Genomic DNA, 20,120 nt, shown 5'->3' with positions numbered 1-20,120 from the left:
GGAGACTTATGTAGGTCAATGCGATATCGCTGAAACAAGCGGATTAATGTCGGTCGTTTTTGTCCAAATCTTAATATCTGATGCGTAATTAATTACCAGCATATTTTTTATATAATATATGACAAATCAATAATGCTTTTAATATATTACGTAAGTCCAAATAAAATAAAAGGTAAATCTAGAAATCAATTTATTATATTATGTTTTTACTTCTCTATGCTTTTGATTTTAGTAGAATTAATCCCACCAAAAACATTGAATGTAAAAAAATGCCAAGTCTCTCGATGCAGTCTTTCCATCGTAATAAGTTTTGAGATCTCATAGAAGCCAAGTCCAATTCAAATTATTATGTAGTTATAAATCAATATTTAGTAATTGTATCAATAGTTTTCTTTATATTATAATTATAGTGACTTGGCAATGAGCACAAATTAAAAGCTGCTTGCTGCCTGGAATTAAACAGACGAATTAAACAACGAAACAGCCGCAAATCGCTTCGAGAAAAGATGGTACGGCCGTGCCCGTTTTGCTCGAGACTTGGCTGGGGCACTGCCGTGCCCCCAGATAATCGTTCATTTGTAAAAAATTGTAAAATATTTTATAGCACATTATTTTTTCATTATAAGCCATTATAATTCATAATCTAGTCGAAGAATTCAATAAATTTCTTAAAATTTTTCAGGATTTAAAATGTATGTCACTTCCAAGATAATTCCAATTAATTCATAAATCTTATATGATATGAACCCAACGCCATATATAATTCTTATTTATTGACACATTCTGGGATAAATTTATTAAATATTTACCAACCAACTTTCAGAAATCATAAAAATGTTTTGGCTGCGACTGGAGCGAATTTACAGTTAGTGGGTCAGTGTGACCTCGCTCGGGCTCCAGACAGTCTCGACTCATCTCTGAACATAAAGTTTTTGTTATAAAAACAGTTTTTTCCGGGTATTACGTCAACGATGACGTAACTGCTATGTTTACTTACGCAAGTAACGTGATTTTGTTTAAGGGGTTAGTTTATAATTATATATCTTGTAATCGATTAGTTAAGCCTCACTGTTACTGTTAATTACAGACCTAACCCTTGGAAATTATTTCATTGGTAGGTTGGCCTTTTGACATAAAAAGTTAACGGAAACACGGCTATGGTTGTTATATGCAAAACCACTATTTGTTTTTCATTTCGTATTAAATTATGTATCAAATATTTTACTCATAAGAGTTATTCCACACGAGCGTATAGAAAAGTTTAAAATAAATTCCATAAAATGAAATTATTTTGTATAACACGATGAAGAACCTATTACAATTCGTTTAGAGAAATTATGCAAATCAGATTATGAGCGCTCGCTAACAAGGTACGATGTGGCAAAGATTGTTACTTAATTCAATTTTGCCCGACTCTTGCGAATCCTTTGTGTCTATTGAGGTGACACTCATTGCTTTCTAATTTGACATTGATATAAAAACTTTTTCATGGAAACCTTATTATGTTTGTAACAATAGTACCGATTATCATTCTATTCATAGTTAAATCACTAATATATTACAATGTCCGTCGTTGTTGCTTCAATATATGAGATATATCATATCATCATCATCCTCTTGTCCTTATCCCAATTTTACTTGGGGTCGACACAGCATGTGTTGTTCTTCCATACTTTTCTGTCTAACGTCATCTCACAAGTAAATTTTTTTCTAACTATATCGTCTTTCATACAATCTATCTATCGTTTATTTGGTCCTCTCCTACCTCTATATCCATCAAAATCCAGGCTCTAGACCTTCTTCACTATATGATCATAAGATATATCATGTCCAATAGAAGAAAAGAAAAAAGGAAATTTAAAATATGCTAATAGATAGATGACATCACTTCATATCTAATCCCTTTCGCCACAGTAACAAATAAGATCTAAAACTGTTTTTTATAAAATAATTATACACTGTTAACGTATTGTGTGCAAAAAGAAATCGCCATGTTATTTGCCAATGCGGGAAACATATGACGAAAAATAATATGTTGATTAATATCCAGTTTTAATATATTTCTGGGTTCTGATTAGGGCTTAAGTCAATAAAACACAGATGAGATTTTTCAAATTTATTTTTCAACCTAACATTTCGTAACTTCCATAACTCCACAGATCACCAGCTAAATGTAACAGGTGTACTCTAATGAACATTGTTCATACCTCTTAAACTTATTATACAGTCAGTACCGAAAAAACAATTAAACATTTTATCACGAAATTTGCTTTTATCACGAAAATACTATTCTTAATTTTACTAAATTCCATTTAATCAATTCATTTTACATGAAATATATTTTTTTTTATGTTATGTTATGTTAATGGAAAAACCTACAGTTTCATTAAGAATGATTATTGAATTGTATCTGAAAATACTGTGTATAAAAGGAGCGTGGAAGACAATTTATGTAAAGAAAAAAAGTAAAAAATACAAAAAGAAATAAAAGCAAGAACAATGCGAAACAGAAATGCAATAGTTGAATTTCCCGTAATTACTACAAAAGAATTATATAAAAACCTTTTTATAACGAAATTAATAACAATAGTGCTGAAATATTTTATAATGAAAGAAAATTTGGAATGATAGTATCTGATTTGGAAGTAATATTTGAAGTACAAAGTGAAATGTTTAAAGAAATGTAACATTTTTTAGGTATATAATTTGTTAGAACTACAATATACATCAAGTTTGAGTCTATCATCGATTCACAAGCTAATATATTAGAAATAGGAAAGGCACAGTCGAAGTATAAAATTTATTGCTGACTTCCCTAACTAATGACATCTTTCATAACGAACTACACACGTTATAATAAAATAACATATATTGAGAAGAAACACGGGTGGTGTCTTTCGAATTTACTTAAAAACCGATACTGAGCATAGAGTAAATAGAATTTCAAAGACAATACACAATAGAATATAATATGTAAATAAATGTAATAAAACATCTGTAAATTTGGCACCGCTATTAAAATACATCGCTACATACAAACACTAGGATTATCCAAACCTACTGAATTCGACAAGTGGTTCACGAAATCGTTTTATGTTGTATCTGCTTTGTCGGAATTGTATTTTACAATTCGAATGTAATTCTACGTCCTAACATGTGCGTATTGCCAGTTAAAATCTAAATAAGTACATGTTTTTGTATGAAAATAGGATTCATTTATATTCAGAAAATATTATTTTTGTCTTAAAAGAGATTACTCAATTCGCGAACTTTTGGTTCTGTTTTTAATACTAATAGATTGACATAGATTTAACTAGATATAGTTCACTACGAGCCTAAACAGTCCTTTACTACATATTGGTATAGTAAAAACTAAATATTAACATATAAAACAACATTATAATAGGCTTTTCAAACCGTTAACTTATATAGATCTAAATTTCAATGATTCGAAACCCGTACTTAAAATTTAAATTAAACCTAACATTCGACACCTAAAACATAACTACAAACATCAACTGAAACTAAACATTATCACACGCAAACAGATTATTCGTTGAGGATTTACAGAGTCCTAAAGTAAAATTTACACAACGAATCAAACATTAACAGCAAGCACCGTACGAATAAATTACTAAAACAAGTTATGAAGTATTAGCACTCGTAGAAAACATCCCACCACCACAAAATTGACTAGTTCTAACGGCTACCTAACTAAGTTAAAAATTAAATCTTAAATTTATTAAAGTCTCTCGATAAAATCATCGAACCGGCCGCAGTGGAAAATAAAGGATTTCGGAATAGATCAGACGAAAAGAATAAAACAGGTCCGAACAACAAAACGAACACACACTCAATCGGTTAAAAAAGTGATCAAAGTTTAGTTCATCCTTGAAAAAGTCACCAAATTGTATTAAAATCGTTCACTGTCACTTTACAACCGAGTCCAAACTTTTGAACGATACATCACTCTCGCGGAAGGAAAGCGGGGGAGTCGTATGGAGAGGGAAGAGGTCCACACCTAGAATCTCGATTTAGGTTGATTCAGATGTAGACTTCGTGGTGTTGCTGCGGCCGGCCCCGCCTGGACTAGGAGCCACGCTCCGATAGCTCCACGTCTTCCAACTCCGGCCTAACTGAATCGATCTTCCGTCTTTCGGCTATGACGATCCTGATTTCCTCCTCTTCAGTTATTGGCGGATCATCAGGGGAAAGCTGTGGAGAAGTGCAGGATGCACGCGATATGTCGTTCGGCGCACCTGACTCCGTGGACAACCTTCGCTTAGAATTGCCTCGTCGGATGCTCTGCCTGGTAGTTGGGACCGCGAGCAGAACCGGAGCTGGTCGCAAGAGTCTCGTCTCCTCGCCACGAAGTGAGTTTCTCTTATCAGCCCGCTGTCTTCTGTTCTGTGCGAATGAATCTCTTCGCGGTGGACTTCCAGGTTCGAGTTCGTCGACATCATCGGCATCGATGAAACGAGCGTCCTCCTCATAGAGTGCGGCCGGAGTCTCAGCGGAGTCCTGCCGACGTCGTCCGAATGCATGAGGCGAGAGAGAAGCTCGTCTTTGCGGTAGAGCCGCTGGTAGTAAAGCATGGTGCGAATGTAGTGTGCGTCGTCTGCGTGCGGGTGAGGGTATCGGCTGTTGCTTTGGCTCACTATAAGTGAAATTTGCCGGAAGGGAGGGTACCTTATTCAAAGGCCGAGGTGGTGAAGTACATTGCTCGAGTGCGCGACACAACGCTCTATCTTCTTCATCGTCAGCTTCTCGTTCCAGTTCGCGTTCCAGTTCCACGTCCATATCGATTTCGTCTTCCATTTGCTTATGGGATTCTTCTAGGTGTTTCATGAGGACCTATAAACGAGAAAATAATGCATAAAAATATAATATTTAACAATGTCTTTTTGTATTATTGGTGTTGTAATTAACTTTAAACGAAGTAAAACTTACGGCTACTACAACGTTGACGAGGACAAATTGTGCCATGAGGACGAATACGACGAAAAATATCGGCGCAATAATAGTGGACACGCAACAGTTCCTCACGCAATCTACGGAACTGTCGCAGTCTTCCCGTAGAGTGTCCTTCATAATGCCGTTCCAGTTATCACCCGTCGCTACCCGGAACAATGTGAGAAACGCCATTCCAAAGTTAGCGAAATGGGCGTGTTCCCCGAGACCTAATGATGTTACAATTATTATTATTATAAAAAAAACATACCTATTTAAAACCTGATGGACCGATCTAAATATATTTCTATACTTTTACTAACCTTGACAAGGAATCTCATCTGAGCATTCGAGTCTGCCGAACAATTCAACACCCAAGGCCGCGAATATGAAGAATAAAAGAAAAAATAACAGGCCCAGATTTCCGACTTGCGGCAACGCTTGCATGACCGTATCTAGCAGCGCCCTTATACCTTTTGCCATCTTTAACAACTTCAACACTCTGGCAATCCTCAACACACGCATAACCCTCATTATTGTTGGATTAATTGGTATTATATTCGTTTCCAGTTCCTCTAAAACTATCCCCACAATTGACAGTATTACAATTATAACATCAAGTTGGTTCCATTTATCTTTTAGATAAATTTTGAAACCGAGCGCTACAAGTTTCATAGCTGCTTCTAGTATGAATACGGCCGTAAAGAAATAATTAAAGATCTTCAATGCGTATTGCAAAGCTGGTGGCATTCTATAGTATTCAATAGCCATGGTGACGACGTTGAGGCCGATAACGCCTGCAATAGCCAAGTCGAAGTACTTGGAAGTGACGACGTTATGTACAAAGAGACGGTATTGGGAGTAATCTGAATAGTAAGGTCGTTGATGCATTTCTGTAACAAAATCAATATGTGAATAATTTTTTTTATGAGATTCACGAAATATGACTATTTTTGCTGTATTTTTTTTTTCAAAAACGTATTATAATCGTGTCATAATGATGACAGACATCTAAAAAATAACTGTAAAATAATAACTACAAGGTCCATTACATTACGGATTCAATGATTATTATAGAAATGAAAGATAGAATAATTCAATAATTCCAAAGCTATCACGCTAAGTTTTTGGTACTATATCCGGTGAGAGTTTCTTTTAGATATTTACTCTCAAAAAATTGTAACTGCGACATATTTCTTACTTCGTCTTTTCTTCTCCATTTGTAGAGCTCGTTTAGCAGCACGTCTAACTCTCTCTTCCTTCTCCTGTTCTTCTCTGCATCGATGAAAGTTCTCCACAACGACTCCCACAAACATGTTCAGTACGAAAAAACCCACCAGTAGTATAAATGCGATAAAGTAAAGAAGACGCCATTCCGAATAATTTATTATCGGCTGTTGAAAAGGAAAGTCATTAATTAGTGAGGATCACGAGAACGAGTTTAATTCATCGATTATTTAAATACATCATTTAATTGTAAAAAATAAATATACACTAATGATATTGTAGATACATATAATATAGTCATGGAAAACAGACAGATTTTTTTTATTTCAGACTTTCATGTAACGACGAAACAAATAAAGTAGATAAGTTGTTCGTATAATATTTTTATTTCACTCTGTTATTCTAATATATAGGTATATATGTAGCTGTTGAAACGTACCTGTTGATCAACTCCTACAGCGTCGAGACCCGTATACATAATATTAACCCAACCATCTCTCGAACTAAGGACAAACAGTGACATCAGAGCTTTACCCAAATCGTCGAAGTTATACTTCCTGTTTACCCACACGTTGCCTTCTATCGCCAGACAATCGGATTTATTCCTAACAGATTTTATATTCGCGCCTTCGCAATAAAAGAACGCCCCTTTGAATAACTAAAAAAACACGATTTATGTAAGCTTGTGTGGTGTGTATTTCATGTTGTCATATAAATAGTTATATGACAACATGAAATACAATAACATTTATGAAAATAAAAAAAAAATCCTTATGATGAACAAAAATACATCTTCAAATGGATGATGGCATTATTATTGTATTAATAATGTGATACCAACCTGTACTCCCAGTATACCGAAAATTATAAAAAACGTACAACATATAAGTACAATATTCCCGATGGGTCTCAGTGATGATAACAATGTTTGAACCACTAACTTCAAACCAGGGGCTCTGTTTATTACTCTCAAAGGCCTCAATGATCTTAATAATCTAAATACCTAAAATAAATGATCAATTAAATGACTTCAATTTTTTATAATATAAAATATCTAATATTTAAAAAAAACAATGTGAGAAGGAAAAATAGTAAGTTTTAAATAACTCTACACACAGTGTGCGGTCAAAATAATTCGTAGATATACACATAGCAGAGATTGGAAGTATGCAACGGGTCATGTGATTTACCTTTTCCAAATACCTACCCTTAAAATTCCAAATATTCGTGGACTGGATTCAGATACTAAAGACATTAATAGATCAATAATAGATATAATGACGAGCGACCCATCCATTATGTTCCATCCTGAAGTGAAATATGCTTCCGATCCGTAAAACATTCCAGATGCCACCACCTTCATAGAATAGAATGAAATGAATTTAATAAAAGACTTATTCTGAATAAAATAAAATTACATTTAAATGCACCTGAACAGAAAGAAAAACATTTTATATAAAGAATGTCAAGTTATTAAATTTAAAATAAGAATAAAACTAACCTTAATAAACATTTCGACCGCAAATACAACGGTGAAAACGTAGTTAGCACTTGATAGGAAGGACCTCTCTTTAGAATCAGGAGGAATATTAGGTCGCTCCATGGCTAGTGTTATGCAGTTTAAAGCTATGAACAATAGCACTATGTTGTCGAACCAACTTCTCGTAACCATCCACGTACATAATCTCCTTATCCTAGAAAATATCACGTTTTAGGGAGTTTATACTTGAAAGATAATATTAAATTTCTAAGAACGGAGATTAAAAAAAATGATGTATTTAAATCGTGTTATTTACGATACCCAAAATGACTAAGTTATTTATCTTCTGAAATAAGGTAAAAAATATATCAATCTTTTATTATTTGAAAGGTAATATAAGTTTAACTCCGGCTTTTCAAAGACCGATAAATTATAATCAATTAGACACCTCGCTGCACTCCGTGAGTATAATAGCAATCCTCCGAGAATTCGCAATCTCCTCTGATACGTTAATTGGAATTCCCTAGACGGATTGATGTCAAGTTTCGAAGGCAATAATACAAATTCAATAAGCGTCACTTTAACCAATATTTACTTAATGTTTTGTATACAATGTGATTATCCAAGTCAATAAAAATGTATCCATATTTTATTCCTTACTTGTTATTTGGAGCAAATATGTAAAGAGAATAATCCTCTTTTTCCTTAAGACACCCCGTCGGCTCCATAAATCGAAAAAGGTCCTTAAATCTAAACTGCCGTCGATCGAATCTCGATGAGAAAATACAAATATTGTTGTTTATTGTGACCTGAAAATGGGTATGTTTTAAATATTCTTTTTTACTTTTTGCCATTATTGAATATATTTTGTTTTTAATATAATAAGTGTGGTCGATAATAATCTATGATATAATAATAAAGTCATATTTTCGACGAAATAAAAACAACTATTTTGATGGGGAATATAAAATCTTCAGTTATTGCTGTACTTAATTTACTATTTAAAGTAATAATAATAACATTTACATCTTCGTTGATTTGTTTGATCAATGGCAAGGCTTGATTATTTGGCCGTAATGAGTCGTTTCGTGGTCGCGGTGGTATCGGAGTGAGTTGTGGCGTTGTCGGCGTTAAGTTACTAGCTTTTACTTCGGATACCGTCGTTACTGAAACAAATATTTATATAATTGTACCTAAAAAGTTGATTGTTCTAGTTTTATGTAGCTATACATGGTTCCGTTATTATTTTATAACACAACTAAAACAAACTATTAATTGGGTGAAATAATATTATACTAAGTTTATCAAACTTACCTGTTAAATAATCATTTGTAAGAGATAATCTATGTGGTGGAGCTTTAACGGTGTCTAGTCTCACTGTTGAGTCTGATGAAAATCCAGCTTCTGGTGCTTTCCAGGATACCTTCAACGTAAAATATGTTAAATAATCTGTTTCATTTGAAATGAACCATATTTTTATATTTTAATATTATGTTTAAAATTATTTTGTAATACGTTCGAAGAGAGAAAATAGTGGTATGTGTATATTAACATAAATTTTACAGTGATTTGTGCGAATCATAAACAATTTCAAAATAAATTTACCAATTGGTTTAATCATTAGACATTTATGGCTTTTAGTAAAAATATTTCATAGCAGGGGTTGAAAAGATTATTTTTTTGTGTTACTGTATTTTGTTTTGAAAGATCCAGTCTTAATCCTCAGAGTTGGAGTCTTAGTGGTGTTTGAATTGTCATTGTCAGGTAATTTGCTTACCGACCTATACTTAATAATAGAAACATTTTTATATGATTTACGTACATCTGGTAGTATTGGAGTAGTATGAGCTGAAACTCTTCTCGCTGGTGGAGCAAGAACTCTTGGAGCCGGCAACTGTGCTTTGGATCGATTATTCGGGAATTCTGACTGTGTATCGTTCTTGATTACCATCGAAGATGAGAGAAGTAGTTCGTTCTTTCTTAAATTTGATCCTATGGACAACCAAACATAAATTGCTTTTTTATAACATCGATGAAGAAAAATGTCGAACTATACCATGCTTGTATGTCAGTTGATAATGCCTATTTAGTACTTGTTTTTATCCCTTTATGTTAGACAAAATTCTGAGTTAATATTATAAAATACCGTTTAGTTTCATACCATTGCAAGCTGTGTGATCACGGCCATTATTTAGTATAACAGCGTCTGAATCAGATCCTGTTCTTTGCTTCTTGCGTCGCAAGCTTGGTCTCGATAGACGCCAGCTGTACCCCCGCTGTACTCTGCATTTGTCATCTCCATTTATAGTCGGAGTAGTTATTGCGAGACTTCTGTAATTTTACTTTATACTTGAATAACCGAGCTTATAATACTTGGTACTGTATTCAATAAAATTCATTTAAAAATTTCATTGTCATTCTGACTCTGTATTGATTTTGACTTACTTTTGTGAACTCAGCAGACTCGACTTGTCACTTACGTTCAGACAATTATCGTCTTTAGCAATAGTCACCTGTAGGTTTTTTTCTGGAAGCATCGGAGAAGGTACGGATCTTGGTGTTGTGGGAGTGGATGCGGGCGATGTAGATCTGGATGGTGGAGGAGCGAGGGACAAGGGCGGTGGGGCAAGAGACATTGGAGGAAGTCTGGCTTTCTCAGCACCTAACTGAGCTGCTGCAGAATGAAGGGTCAGAGTGTAACTATTGGGTGGTTTTAATAGACCTGGTATGCTGGTACACTGAAAACAAATAAAAAGTATATATAAAATTGAACAGTATATTTAATACTAAGTTATTCCTTTAAATAGTATACGTACAGAACTCCGGTCAATAGAATCTAAACTCGACAGCATTGTTGATCTTTCTAAGGTCAAAGCTACATTAAAGTCCCTGAATGTCGTTCCAGGTTCCAAAGTTGTCGATGGTGAATCTTGTGGTGTAGCCGCTGTGTGAGTAATCATCGGTACAACTGTGCTGTTCTCAGTGTTGGCTAACATTTTTGATTCCTAAAAGTATTTACAATCATTAGCGAAATAATATTTAGAGAAGTATCTTATCTATAATTTCCTAGTTATTGATTTTTTTATATCAATTATACAATGCATTGTATAATTGATTTTATAAATAAGTTTACATATTATAATTTATATTATATACTTTTGTTGATTAATATAGTTTTCTGGTGACGTAGTATGACGACTAAAAATTCGTTTTTTTTTTTAAATCACATTCTTCTTTTAAATTCTGTCCTCAATTTTCTTTCTTCAGTCTTATTGGATGAAGGTAATTGATCCTTAAGTTGAAACATGTTGAGAATAGTGCGAATGGATTGGATTGAATTGAAACCGTTTTCTTCTGATTCAATACCTTTTCAAACAGTTCGTTTATAGAAAGTCTCGACTTAATGCGACTAGGTGTTTCTTTGTAGCACATGTATCCGAATCGACGGTCGGAAGTCGATTTAAAAATAAAAGTATAAAATCGAAGTCCTATAATGAATATAATGAATATATATTTATATAATATATAAATGAATTCAATGAAATACTTTATTATTTCAGAATATACATTCCTATTGATTTCAGAATTTGTTTATTGTGTTGTATTATATAAAGATTGTAAATCTGTTTTCGATGTAATTAAATAAACACGAAGTATTATTGGTACACACGTCAAATCTTAATCTCACAAAGATCGACTTAACATATTTTATACATGAGTACCATCGCCATTGCCATTTACGTACAATACATATCTCAAACCGCTAAAATAAATCTTGTACAGAAATTTCTTAATTCTAAAAAAAAATTCACACATTTTTGCGTTGGAAATCGATGTTAATCTTCTGTTTATAAATTTAAAAAATAACGATACGGTATTTTCGAGTAGAAATTAGGTACACGGTAAAGATTTAATTCTTACAAAAACGAGTTTCAATATAAAGGATACTGAAACTATTCGTTTTTGTGAGAATCACTGTTTCAACAAAAAAAAGGTATTTTATATTATTTAAAAATTTACCTTTTGTATATTACACTTATTGGATTGCGCGCAATCTTTGCACAGAGATGGATGATGAGCAGATGATTTAGTTTTACGTCGAGCTTTCGCGGTCTTATCTTTGTGACCATTTACGTCGTCTTTTGCTTTCCTCACATCGTCTGCTGATTTCCAGTAGTTCTTTATTTCGTTCTGCGTAAATTATAATTAAGATTAAACGTTGGATAAGCCGATATGGCCCAGTGGTTAGAACGAGTGCATCTTAACTGATGATTGCTAGTTCAAACCAGGGCAAGCACCACTGAATATTAATGTGCTTAATTTGTGATAATAACTCATCTCGTGCTCAGCTGGGAAGAAAAACATCGTGAGGACACCCGCATTTATCTAATTTTATAGAAATTCTGCCATATGTGTATTTCACCAACCCGCATTGGAACAACGTGGTGGAATATGTTCAAACTTTTTATTCAAAGGCAGAGGAGGCCTTAGCAGTGGGAAATTTACAGGTTGTTGTTGGATAATTCTTACATAAACATCGTTATAGTGGATACTCTGAAGTTTCAGAAATCAATACACGTATAAAATAGTACGTATGTATACATTCGACAAAAATCGTGTGTTGAATAAAATAAAGTCACCTGGGAAAAACTGTCACTGGAGTGAGATCCTGAATTGGATTCATCGTATTGTAATTCGTTGTTGTCAGAAAAACATTCGCTAGACAATTTTGATTTAGCCAATTCGCGTTGCTCGCGTTCCCTTCTTTCATTTCTCTAAAAACGAACATTGAAATGATCACTTCGAATATTGTTCAATAATTCAAAACTACATTTACATTTCACGTAATGTACCTCTGAGCTAAAGCCCTCTACGAGGATAGCTACGAGTAAGTTGAATAGAACGTAGTTGCCGAAAGTCATCAAAGCTACAAAGTACAACGCAGCCCAGTGACTCGTTTTTTCCATACCGTTAAATAATACAACATTCCAATCCTCCTGCGTTAATACCTGTAAAATCGGAAATGTATTTAAAAATTTATAAAATAAATAACGATTCAAACTACCACAACATGTATTTTCAAATATTTCCGTAATAAATCATAATAAGCGAGGTGTGCTGTCGTATTGTGTATAAGTCGTGCCTTAACTTTGTGGAAAAGTTGTTAGTATAAATGTTAAGAAAAAAACGAATCGAACAAAAACAATTGTAAGTTAAGAACGTGTTAGTGTTAATAAGTTTCATGTCGTCGTGTTAGTGTTCACAACAATTTACACATCAATGAAAGGTAACACAGACGGCGGTTGGAGTACACAAGCAAAAAGGGTCCAGCATTACTAATATTCTATAAGCAAGATGCACTAAATTCTAACTGCTTGTTATAAATGCACTGCATAAAACTAATAAGTACTCGATAAACGAACTACTTAAGCGAGTTTCTCGTTGTAAACATTCCCAAAGATTTTAACTGCAATATATTAAACCAATTTATGAAGACAATATTCCAAGAATATTAGAAATCGTATTCAAGACGAGAAACACGCGATATCTACCCTCTAAAAGCCAAGTTCGAACGGGATCGCAAATAAATCGACAATGTAACTTTTTATTAGTCTCTCAAGACTTACCTGGAACACGGTGACAGTTGCCCAGAGAATATTATTAAAATGTTTCCTGTCGCACTCACACTTGGGATGGTGCGAGACGATCTCTGGGCAGGTACAGTCCCGTTCTGATCCGTTATCTTCGACGTACTTGCAAAACTTACCACCGAATAGATACATGCCGAGAATACTGCATGATGTGGGCCCGATGAAAAAATGAAAGAAAAACAAAATGCTATGCGCATACGCGACCGAGTCGTCGAGACGATGTAAAGTGCGTACGCGACGCTAACACTGCAACCCCATTTTGAACGATGCATACTTTAATTTAAGGTCGAGAGTTGAATAAAACCGAGGTGTCGTTACGTACAAGATAAAAACATGTAACAAAATCATAATATATGAAAATTAATTTATTTTTCTATTATGATTGTCTCCACCGTAAATTAAATAAACATGAACGAAACAAAACATATTACAGTCAAATTAGTTAAGCAGTGTTATCGCCGTTGATACGCCACCATCAACGGGCATGTTAATAAATCTAAATTAAATCACGTATTTATATATCGTTATTTAGTGCAAGTTCCCCATAAAGTATTATCTTAATTAGCATTCATCTTTATATACTGCCTCGTTATCTCTGAATAATCAAATGCAATAAAATAAAAATTGAAAGAGAAAATAGGCAAACGAAAGTGCATAAAAATATAATTTAAAAAAATGTCATTCAAATACTTTATGATTCATTGAATGTAAATATTGACTCATTCATTTAAATGCATTAATGATGCCTCGATGCAAAAATCAATAGTATAAATTATAAGTTTTGTTAAAATATAAAAAACAATTATTTATTTAATTAAGGAATTAAAAATTATTTTATTCTTAAAGTAGAGGAAAGAATCGGAAATAAGGTCGACGTTGAAACAAGGAAAAATGCAGGATATCCTGACGAAACAAGTGAAATTGCTGAAAAAAAGGAGTAGCAAAACAGTGAAAAATTATTGACTAAAATCTTCCAAAATAACTTGTTTCATACAGACCTAAATAGAAGCAGCATGCAAAGTGATAGAGAGTTGTTTTAACTGAGTACAGCTGTAGTGGAATCAGAGGAACTGACGAGGGATAACCCGCGACTCGGCTCTTTCAACCTAATCTACCCTACGAATTAACCAAGCTCTCAGACTAAGAATGTGCTTCGACAACTTTTGATGGGAATACTGTACGGCACAACATAGGTGAATCGTGATACTAAATGATGTTCGAACTATCTGTTACCAATGGTACTATTTCTGTACTACGCGGGTTCTAGAATAGCGGTTACGCGTCTGAACGCCTGTTTGACAACGCACTGAGCTGCAAGTTGGATTGCTTCAATACAACATGTGCACAAAATTTCGTCTAAGGCCAAATATCTTGCAGCATAGTGACAAGTCGTTTGTGTACTCGCGGGGTTAGTCGACAAGCCGTCACAAGGACAATCGTCAATGAAAATAATTGTCATTCTGTCGTGAGTGTTTACTGCTAACGGACCCGTAAGTAAGCGTTTAGTAATGTTGCAAGTTCTGTCTGTTTTTGGATTGTCTGTTAGGTACTTTAATTTAAAATGTGCAATACCTGAAACACCGTGACAAAGGCCCACAAGAGCGTATCAAAGTTTTTTCTGTCGCACTCTACATCGCCCTCTTCATCTTTCTTGCAGAATTTGCACCCGAAGAGGTTCATACCGAGGATGCTGAACGTTATCACGCAATATACGATTAGATAAAAGTGCGATTACTACAGTCCTTTCGATGTTATAGGAGGATACATTCATAACTGTATTAAATATATAAGTGTAGGTTAAATCTAAGATGATATGTGAAAAGTGCAAGGTGTAAATTAACCGAGTGGACAAGAAGCAGGAAGCATGAAAGTCTATTACAAATAAGATTAAGAAGAAGAGAAAAAGTTGTAAAGAGTGTGGATAGTGGTGGTGTATGTACCGTTAAATGTCAAAAGTAGAAAAGGCTAACAGATAAGGGTAAGGCAGAAATGAAAACAGGAGAAATCACTCACAGTTAGATAGTGCACAGGTTAGGATGCGGGTGTGACAGTTAAGTAGAAACTATTTTATATTTTATGAGGTGTCGTATAAATCTTCACTGTCTACGAAAAAAAATATTATAAAATCAAACATTTTTTGATCGCTATATTTTTTATAGTAGTCTAACTGAAACTACTAGGGCTACTGTAGAAATAAGTAACGCTCATTTTACAATAAAGGGACGAAAAGTTTAAGATTTTCAAGAGCGGAAAATAATATCATAGATATATAATAAATTTGTAGATAACAGAAAACAAAACAAGAAAAACAAAGCCTGTTTATCAGATTAAGACAAGTTAAGAGAAGATTGCAGTTAGTCGCAAAGTTGACAGAGAATCACTTTAGGTCTTTAAGATTATTAGATAAAAAAAATAAAAACAAAAAAATAGATATATTTATTATTATTATGTTCAATTTTATACCGATTATTATTTTATAATCCTTCCCTTTATAACTTTTTTAACTTCATGCATTTTAATTTTATAAGTTTTAGATATTTTTTAATAACCTAATTTAAATTTGATATGATTACCCCAATACCTTGCCCGAAAAATAATAAAATCAACCGTATCATTGATATCGATGAAAGCATATATACGAAATTGTCAGTATATTTACCTGAATATAAAAATAAATAGGACCAGAAGCGAGAAGAAGACGGCGACGTTATCCATAGTCCGCAACATGACAAATAGTTGGCGTCTAAGATTGGGCATGAAGCGCACTAACTTTAAAATGCGCAAGAGTCGAAACGTTCTTAGCACTGATAGTCCTGAACTTCCAGCTAAATCATGTTCGTTACCCATACTTTGCGCTAGTTCAAATGCACTATATAAAAAAGTAAATTTTAATGTATTACCAAGAACGGATATGTCAAATTTTATAGGTAAGATAATATTCACCTTAAGATCACAATAACGCCGTCGAACACATTGAATCCATTTGATATATACTTAAAAGGTCCTTCAGCGATAATTTTAAGAAGCATCTCTACTGCGAATATAGCAGAGAATACAATATTGCTATATTCAACGATAACGGTTAATTCTTCTGGTTGGTTATGATATTCAATTCCCATCGATAGTGTGTTTATTAAAATTGCCAACAAAATACCTTTAAAACGTTTAAATGCTACATTAGTACCTTTTTTACATGAATGAATGAATAATTACCTATTGTTGATGTATATATAAATACCTTGTTGAAAATATTTGTGATTTACAATTTGCTTAATATGTTTTCTCAATAACGAAAACCGTTTCATTATCAACCGCCATAATCTTACACAAGCATTGATAAGTCGACCTTTCTTTTTTTCAGCCGCCGCTGCTTCAGCTGCTATTAGTTCAGCACAACATGAAAAATCATCTATTTCTACAATCTGTAACAATAATAAAAAATTACGTGGTGAGTAAAGTAAGCAGGAATGCTGACTTAATATTTATTTACATTAATATTATGAATACCTTCGCGTCCAATTTGTCTTCACCAGCTCGTTTGCTAATTCCTTTGGTTAGTTCTTCGAAGAATGAATCTAAAGCGACTTGCCCAGTTGGTAAGGCGGCTGACAAAGCTCCAGATAATGCTAGTAGTTCTTGACATGACATGGTTCCACCAGCAGCTGCGCGTTCTTCCGCTGTCTCTCCTGCTGGCAGGTCGAACTCTATGCCCAAAATTAGAGTCACTACTGTGCAGATATACTAATTTTACACATATATAATCTAAAGGAAATTATTAAAAGTATCATTAGATTGATTATATTTTTTTATAACCAAAAAGTATTTACATCTTATGATACTTATAATGAAACTAAATCTAACATCTGAAGTGAACGATATGGAACTTCGATTGTTTTACGAAGGTACACATTAATATATAAAAGCGGAGCAGTGACATCTATGTAAGAAAAGAAAGGATTAATCATTAAGTTGATATAAGAGTAAAGATATTTTGTAACAGAAATCCGTGTATTGTACGCAAATCTCTTGAGCTTCTAAACATCGGATAACATTGACAGATTGAAAAATGTTTATTATTCCACTGATATTTTTCAATACGAAATGAGGTGAGAATTATCATTGAGACACATACGTATTTAAATAACGTTTTCGTAGAAGTTTTTTTTTAAAATTAACTTTTATGTTTAATAATATCTTTTCATCGAAGATCGTAAGAAGTGCAAGAAAATAGTAAAGTTTAAGTATAGTTGCGCATGCCCGTCTAACATCATGTCTAGATCTACCTCTCTAGACTCACCACTTTGGCACTTAAGCCAGTCACGTTGACACAATGAATCTATAAATATTTTTTCATTTGTTAAAAAATTACATGATTTGTTTATAAGAAAAAGTAAGTTTAAAGAACTTGGAATAGGAAATAAGATAAATTAAGAATGTGCGGCCTGAGGTTATGTTAAGATGGTAATCAACAAAATGATGTTATGTTTACCACAAATGTTTATAACTAATTTCATCGCATTTGTTGTTCTTACCAGTTTGTGTCATTTTCTCAGATGAGCAGACATTATGTGGATGAGCCAGATTTTGTGCGTTCGGCACATGTAGAAGAACCGTGTCGCTAAACATTACTGAAGATCGTCTTCGAGCAAGGGACGGAGGCGACAAGAGTGACAGATTGGATGCATTCTGTATTAGGAAAAAAAATCATAATATCTATATACCGTAATTATTGTTTTAACTTAAAATAAGAATAAGACGAATTTCTTATTTCGAAAATTACCCAATTTCAAATACATTGGTACTATTTTTGTCTACTCTGTTAAACATAAAATAGAACAGGTAGTGAATAATTATATAATGTAAGGCGGTTTGTTTCAATAAATTAGTTTTACTCCAGTACCTCAAGATCTGCGGCAGAGAGTGAAGGCACTCGTAATAAGCTCGGTCTGCTAAGTGGCTCGTCCCCTGCTTCATCAACACCTTTTCCATTACCCTAGTTTGTGATTGAAACAATACATAACTTGAATACGGTATAAAATAGACGGTGAATATTTTGTTTTGTTCATAATAACAAAACAACTTCTGATTACTATAAATTAGAAAATAGAGATAATTGAAACGTAGGCTTATGTTACCTAGGCACAGGAACAAAAGAAGGCTTGAAAACATGAGTGGACTGTTCACTCTTCATAATGAAACATAATAATACATTGTTATTGTTTGGTGGTAGAATAATTGGAGTATAATAGGAAAAAGCGAAGCAAATTTCCACCGATTGCTACTACTCCTAAAGTCTTCACGACGTAATGATTTAGAATTTTGTTTTAAAATAAAATGACTGCTATTTAATAATAAAATATACCTGTGGATGTACACGAGGACAGCAAGGATGATGCTGTTTCGGACGATTCGATGGTAATTGAAGTGTTTCTCGACTTGTTCGCCATTGCAATTGAGCTCGTTGATATTTGTATACCCTGAAATAAAATTCAAAATTATATCTCAAATGATATTTTATTTATAATATTTTGCCAATTATAAATTGTAGTTAGAAAATATACAACAACTCAGGGTTATGTTTCCTTTGTTACCTGATTTTTTTCGCCATCCGCCTTTTGAACCGTCTCCACAAGTGCGCGACATACTTGACAATTTCAGCGTAGCAAGTAGCTGGCTCACTATTGTTAGTCGACGAAGCTAGCGTTGATGAAGATGTAAAGCGTGCACGCTCAGCTCGCATTCTTTCCATTTCACGTTTCTTTGTTTCACTGAACTGAGTCGCTATTACGACTAAGCAGAGATTTATCATGAAAAATGATCCAATCTAAAAAAATATAATTTGTACTTAACATATATCAAGACTTTAAAGTTACAACCATTTTAAAGTATTAATGAAAAATTACCACAATTAGAAGAACAAAATATATCCAGTCCCAAAAACTATGAGCATCTTGAACATAGTACATGATATCCGTCCAACCTTCTAAAGATATAACCTACAAGAAGTATTTCATTATTACAGTGATATTTCTTATGATATAGTTCATACGACAAAAACAGTTGTAGGAAAACTTACCAAAAATATGGCAACCCAAGCGAGACCAATATTGTCAAAGGATATTGTGCCTTGAAAAGGATTCGAGCCCCTCTGGGTACAGTTCGTATAGTATTGATTCCAATTAACGCATGAATTATTTGTCGGATGGTTGTAGGAAAATGGTCTCGCAGACTCGTTGCAAACGAGAGGTCCATATCGATACGGTGGGAAGTCTCCGCACAGGTGCATTCCACTGTCTTCCGGCGTTGTGCATATGTAGTCTAACTCTTTCGAGAACTCGTAGTGAAACGAGATGCTATATACAATGAAATATATGTATATAATCTGCACTAAATAGTTGCAAAGAATAGAATAGAATATTTGATGAAAACCTATTTATATTAAATTTTTGTTTGATCATTGAACATTAGCATGAGTGTATATATAGGTAATTTTGGTACTGGAAAAATGAAACCTAATTTCTATAAGTCAATTCCTATTGTAGTAAGACTCAATGACAAAAGATTTTTTTTATTAAAAGTTACAAGTAAATAATATGATCGTTATGTATTTTGAATGTTGACGAATATTATATGGCAAAGGGAAGTTATGAAGGAAACTAATGTTTTATTGTTAGGTTTGTATGGCTAAGTTGCTAATTGAAGGCATTTCACTAATTACGTCTATATAAAGCTCTAATGAAAGCAGATAATGATACCAGCGGGTACTGTTAGTCATGCAATTAATGCAGAACCAATGGTACATTAAATATAGC

The 20,120-nt window shown here is 33.5% G+C and overlaps 1 protein-coding gene across 5 annotated transcripts in view; it reads right to left on the bottom strand.

Annotated features, from left to right (window-relative positions):
• Positions 1–2,130: 2,130 nt before the first annotated feature.
• Positions 2,131–20,120, bottom strand: part of LOC124529793 (voltage-dependent T-type calcium channel subunit alpha-1G-like) — a 144,029-nt gene continuing 126,039 nt past the window's right edge. Inside the window, exons 8-38 of one of the 5 annotated variants that reach the window (XM_047103710.1) lie at positions 19,385–19,661; positions 19,212–19,304; positions 18,900–19,132; positions 18,671–18,785; positions 18,209–18,301; positions 17,841–17,994; positions 17,606–17,644; positions 16,816–17,012; positions 16,547–16,730; positions 16,252–16,462; positions 15,968–16,177; positions 13,285–13,450; positions 12,511–12,666; positions 12,298–12,432; positions 11,678–11,848; positions 10,474–10,662; positions 10,103–10,395; positions 9,819–9,988; positions 9,480–9,649; positions 8,972–9,080; positions 8,684–8,823; positions 8,318–8,466; positions 7,679–7,871; positions 7,385–7,534; positions 7,019–7,180; positions 6,617–6,835; positions 6,152–6,344; positions 5,274–5,843; positions 4,951–5,180; positions 4,690–4,854; positions 2,131–4,521 (exon numbers count right to left, since the gene is read on the bottom strand). In XM_047103710.1, coding sequence (XP_046959666.1) covers positions 4,090–4,521; positions 4,690–4,854; positions 4,951–5,180; positions 5,274–5,843; positions 6,152–6,344; positions 6,617–6,835; positions 7,019–7,180; positions 7,385–7,534; positions 7,679–7,871; positions 8,318–8,466; positions 8,684–8,823; positions 8,972–9,080; positions 9,480–9,649; positions 9,819–9,988; positions 10,103–10,395; positions 10,474–10,662; positions 11,678–11,848; positions 12,298–12,432; positions 12,511–12,666; positions 13,285–13,450; positions 15,968–16,177; positions 16,252–16,462; positions 16,547–16,730; positions 16,816–17,012; positions 17,606–17,644; positions 17,841–17,994; positions 18,209–18,301; positions 18,671–18,785; positions 18,900–19,132; positions 19,212–19,304; positions 19,385–19,661 — 5,968 coding nt within the window. In that variant the 3' untranslated portion in view covers positions 2,131–4,089. Of the gene's footprint in view, positions 4,855–4,950; positions 5,181–5,273; positions 5,844–6,151; positions 6,345–6,616; positions 6,836–7,018; positions 7,181–7,384; positions 7,535–7,678; positions 7,872–8,317; positions 8,467–8,683; positions 8,824–8,971; positions 9,081–9,479; positions 9,650–9,818; positions 9,989–10,102; positions 10,396–10,473; positions 10,663–11,677; positions 11,849–12,297; positions 12,433–12,510; positions 12,667–13,284; positions 13,451–14,880; positions 14,999–15,967; positions 16,178–16,251; positions 16,463–16,546; positions 16,731–16,815; positions 17,013–17,605; positions 17,645–17,840; positions 17,995–18,208; positions 18,302–18,670; positions 18,786–18,899; positions 19,133–19,211; positions 19,305–19,384; positions 19,662–20,120 lie in introns of all 5 variants that reach the window. The other 4 variants (XM_047103708.1, XM_047103705.1, XM_047103709.1 and 1 more) reach the window with 4 other exon arrangements.

This window comes from Vanessa cardui, chromosome 5, assembly GCF_905220365.1.
Source record: "Vanessa cardui chromosome 5, ilVanCard2.1, whole genome shotgun sequence".
Taxonomy (NCBI): domain Eukaryota; kingdom Metazoa; phylum Arthropoda; class Insecta; order Lepidoptera; family Nymphalidae; genus Vanessa; species Vanessa cardui.
The sequence above is the reverse complement of the archived record's forward strand: the minus strand, read 5'-3'. Positions and strand labels throughout refer to the sequence as shown.